Source organism: Myotis davidii, unplaced genomic scaffold (assembly GCF_000327345.1).
Source record: "Myotis davidii unplaced genomic scaffold, ASM32734v1 scaffold78, whole genome shotgun sequence".
Lineage (NCBI taxonomy): Eukaryota > Metazoa > Chordata > Mammalia > Chiroptera > Vespertilionidae > Myotis > Myotis davidii.
This window is the reverse complement of record NW_006290305.1, coordinates 2,469,456-2,473,849: the sequence shown is the minus strand read 5'-3', so window position 1 is coordinate 2,473,849 and position 4,394 is coordinate 2,469,456. Positions and strand designations below refer to the sequence as shown.

At 35.0% G+C, this 4,394-nt stretch overlaps 1 protein-coding gene across 1 annotated transcript in view; it reads left to right on the top strand.

The window, feature by feature from the left end:
• The window catches only part of CEP192 (centrosomal protein 192kDa), an 89,220-nt gene that overhangs the window by 63,333 nt on the left and 21,493 nt on the right, over positions 1-4,394 (top strand). Inside the window, exons 31-32 of the mRNA XM_006763291.2 lie at positions 825-934; positions 3,903-4,053. Coding sequence (XP_006763354.1) covers positions 825-934; positions 3,903-4,053 — 261 coding nt within the window. The remainder of the gene's footprint in view (positions 1-824; positions 935-3,902; positions 4,054-4,394) is intronic.

Here is a 4,394-nt window from a genome sequence, read left to right as displayed (position 1 = left end):
GTTTGTTTCCTGAAGTGGGGACATAAAACCATGGAGGTGAAAGGTATGAAGGGATATCGGGGAATAAGAGTGATGCTTTTCTTTTTTGTTTTTTTATATATTTTATTGATTTTTCACAGAGAGGAAGGGAGAGAGATAGAGAGTTAGAAACATCGATCAGCCGCCTTCTGCACATTTCCCACTGAGGATGTGCCCGCAACCCAGGTACATGCCCTTGACCGGAATCGAACCTGGGACCCTTCAGGCCACAGGCCGACGCTCTATCCACCGAGCCAAACCGGTTTCGGCAGGGCTGTTTTTTTTTTAAGGTATTGTTTTAGAACTTCAATTTGCCACAGATTTAGAATAATGAGATTTGTTTGTGAACATCTGGGTATTACAGAGAAATTTACATACCAGTTCTCACACATTAAAGATTCTCTAGAAGAGGCCAGGAAAACATAGTTACATGCTAATTTAAATGTTTTATTTGTGTCATTTCTTGGCATATTCTTTTTTTTTTTTCTGAGACAAATTTCTGTCACCAAGTCACCACAAATAATGAAAATGTAAGACCTGAAAATAATCCTATGCTTCTTTGTACTTTTACGTTAGGAGTTCCTGTTCTGATGTTAATATTTAACGGAAACTCATGGTTGTACCACTATAACCTTTAAGAGAACTTGCAAAACAGATTTTCTTTTAAAAAAATTACTCATTAGGATTTAAGACATGAGGTCTGTGTACTGATGTATCATGCAGTTAGTTGGATTTGCCAAACACACTGATAAAATAAGGTCACTTCATATGTAAAACCGCTTTTGAATAAAAACCTCTCCTGGCAGAGCTCTGTTGCATAAACCAGGGATTCTAGAAGAGATACTTCCAGAGCATAGTGTGCTTCAGAACATTGATTTTGCTGAAACGTTTCAAGATGAGCTACTAGTAACTGAAGGTAAGAATTCCAACGTCTTAAATCTTTTGTGTTATTTGTAGTATTATCTAGATCCAGTGATGTAATAAGGAGGAAGAGTATTAGTTTGATTATGGTGTTAGGCTGAGTTTGACCCACAGTTCTTCTATATTACTTTGGACATATTACATCACTGAGATTCAGTGTTCTCTGTAAAATGAGACTAATAATAGTATCTAACATCTCATCCATGTAGTGTATGTATTAGATGTCATTAATGTACTATTGCACCTATTCTGTGGGTGGACTTTGAAGCAGGAGGAGGAAAGTGGTTATTATTAAACTCAAATTAATTACTATTTAAGATTTAATGATTACAAACTTAGACTCATTTTGAGATTTCTGTGCTTTTGTGCCTACTGTATAATTTTGGATGATGTCATGGCAGCATCCAAAACAAGTGGTGAAGTGACTGTAACTTAGATGTTTAGATCTGTTTGAAATAAACAACTGAAGGATTTAATGGTGTTTATTACTGATACAAAAGATTTGTATTCATATATACAAATTGTGTAAAAATGTACAGATTTTCAGCACAATCCTTTCTAATAAAAGAGTAATATGCAAATTAACCATCATTTCGCGATAAAGATGGCAGTGCCCAGAGCCAATAAGGAGGGAATATGCAAATTGACATGACAAGGCGAGAGGTGGAAGGTGGCTCCGGGCTGGAGCGAAGGCGGAAAGGCAGCTCCGGCCGGAGCGAAGACAGTGCCGGCTGTCAGGGGAAGGAAGGCCTATTCTTGCACGGATCTTGGTGCATTGGGCCTCTAGTGTTGTTTATAATAGCGAGAAGTTAGAAATAACTTAGATGTCCAAGAGTGGTGGATTGTTTAATTATGCAATATAATATTTTGAAACTATTAAAGCAATGATGTGATTCTGTATTAATGACATGGAAAGCTCTTATTGAGAAAATTTATTTTTAAAGTTTGCATAATAAGATCTCATTTTGGCATAAAAATAATTTAGTGTTTTATATAGCTGTGTAGGTAAAATTGCAGGACTATACACACCAAAATATTAACAGTGGTTATGTTCTGGTGGTAGAATTTCAGTTGGTACTATCCTCCTCCATCCCCATTTTTGTTTTTTAAATGATGAACTATATATTGCTTCTGAAATATGAAATGATAAAAGGATACTTATACTTGTGTAGAGGTGATGTACAGTAGTCTGTAATCTTTTCAGTAATTAGGAGTCTAGAACATCTATTCATAGGAAAGCTAGAAGTGGGGGTTAGAAATAATGAAAAGATTAGAAGTGGACCTTGTCAATATTGTGTTAAGGGGGCAGCATATAGAATGAACCTTGGATTTGCAGTTAAAACTCAATTCAAGACCCGTCTCTGTCACTTCAGCTCCCCTAAGCTTCACCTTCCTTACTTCTTCCTCCTAAGAAAGATCCCAATAAGAGAGTTAAACTGAACTGTGCAGTATAGTTGGAACAGGAACATTCATTGCAACAACAGTGAAGACTGAAAGTAGGTAGTATTAAGTGAATCAGAGCTTGGCACAGTTTCATGATTCAGCAACATTTATTTCTTTGATTGAATGGACATGTATTTGAGAGTACAGGGTGCCAGTCTATAGAGGTAAAAGATGCAGTGCGTGGCCTTTGTGGGCTTACAGGCTCGAGGAAAGACAGATGATTAAGATGCAGGGTGAAAGTGCTATGCTAGAGCTGTGTTTGGGAATCTGGGAGAGCACACAGGAAGGGGTACCCCATGTAGAGTGAGGTGACTCTTGAGGAATCTTGAAGAACCAGGGAGAGGGAACCTCATTTACAAAAATTCAACAAATGTGTAATATTAAGAGTTGTGTTTATAAACCCAACCAAGAGATAAGTAACATGCCAAGATCACCCTTCTAAGATGGGGTTGAGTTGGGACTTAGTGGGGGGTCTTTGAAATGCCAGATTCTACCTCAAAGAATACTGGATTTCTTGAGATGGTATATTTATCATCAGGATGAAGAGAGAAAACAATCCACTTTGTTTTGTGTTAGCATAGTAAATCACCTATGAAAGTGCTGTAAGTGAACTTTGTACATGATTATTTTGAATAACATTTGTTTAAGCATATTATTAGAAATATTTATAATCACAATTTTGTAAAATTTATAATTAGTGACATTTTGACAGTTGATTTAAACTTTTATAGTCAGATATATTGGTTACTATAAATTTCAGTTTACACTTACTGTGTTCGTTTAAAAATTTCCATTTAAAAATGTAATTCTTAAAATAGAATTTATATGTAGATTATAAACACGGTATATAAAATTTCTTGTCTGTATAAATTCAGGTGGACTAGTCTAGAGATAATCAATTCCAGCACCATTTTATTAATCTATAATATTTAATGATATTAATATTGCCTGGTTTCTAGATTTGCTTACGTTAAATATTTGCAAGACTGCCACTTATAAATTGTGTGCTCTTGACCTCTTTGTGCTTCAGATTCCTCCTCATCTTTGATGTGGAGATAATGCCTTTCTCAAAGAGTTGTGAAAACCAAGTAGGTTAATATACACAAAAGAGATAGAACAGTGTCTGGTCCACAGTTAGCTTTATATAAATGTTTATGCCACATACATCTTTTAAAATTCTTATTTTAATGGTCACAACAATCCCTTGAGATAGTTTGTTATTCCATATTGTACATGAGGAGACTAAAGCTTAGTCTTAGAGAGGTTAAGTTGCCAAAGATTACAGAGCTAATGATTGGCAAGGCTATAGTTCAAATCCAAGGCCAGAGCCTGTGCTCCTAATCATTGACGCTGAGCTGCCTATATTTCATGCTCATCAATAGTATTAAAAATCAAGTTGTCACCTACTCCCAACCTAACAGAGTAATATTTTGTGGCTAGTAAATATATATATAAATTTACCGGGTGTTTGTAGTGTGGTTATGTGGATTCATATATTTCAAACATTATTTCTATTTCAGTGTATGATCTTCCCCAGCGGCCTAATGATGTTCAGCTCTTTTATGGAAACATGCGTAAAATTATGCTTTCAGTAATTGGAGAATTCAGATATTCCACTTCTAACAGAGAATTTCTTCAGTCTTCTTCCAAAGCTAACCTAGAATTTAAAAGGTAAAACAAACAAAATGTCTGTCACAACAGACTTCAAGATTACTTGATTCATAGTATAGCTGGTCTTTTCCCTGTAGTTCATTTATTAATTTGTTTATTTATCTCAAACGTTTATTTCATCATTGTTTTTTTGGTTTCAGTTGAATAATTTCAAATTTATGGAAAAGTTAAAAAATCGTTCAGGGAATTCCTGTATATTACCTTTGCTGAGATTCCCCAGTTGTTAACATTTAACACATTTACTTTAGTGTTCTTTATGTATACATAACTTTTTTATGAACCATTTAAGGGTAAGTTGCAGGGATGATGACCAAGTAGCCCTAAGTTTTTTTTTTTTTTTT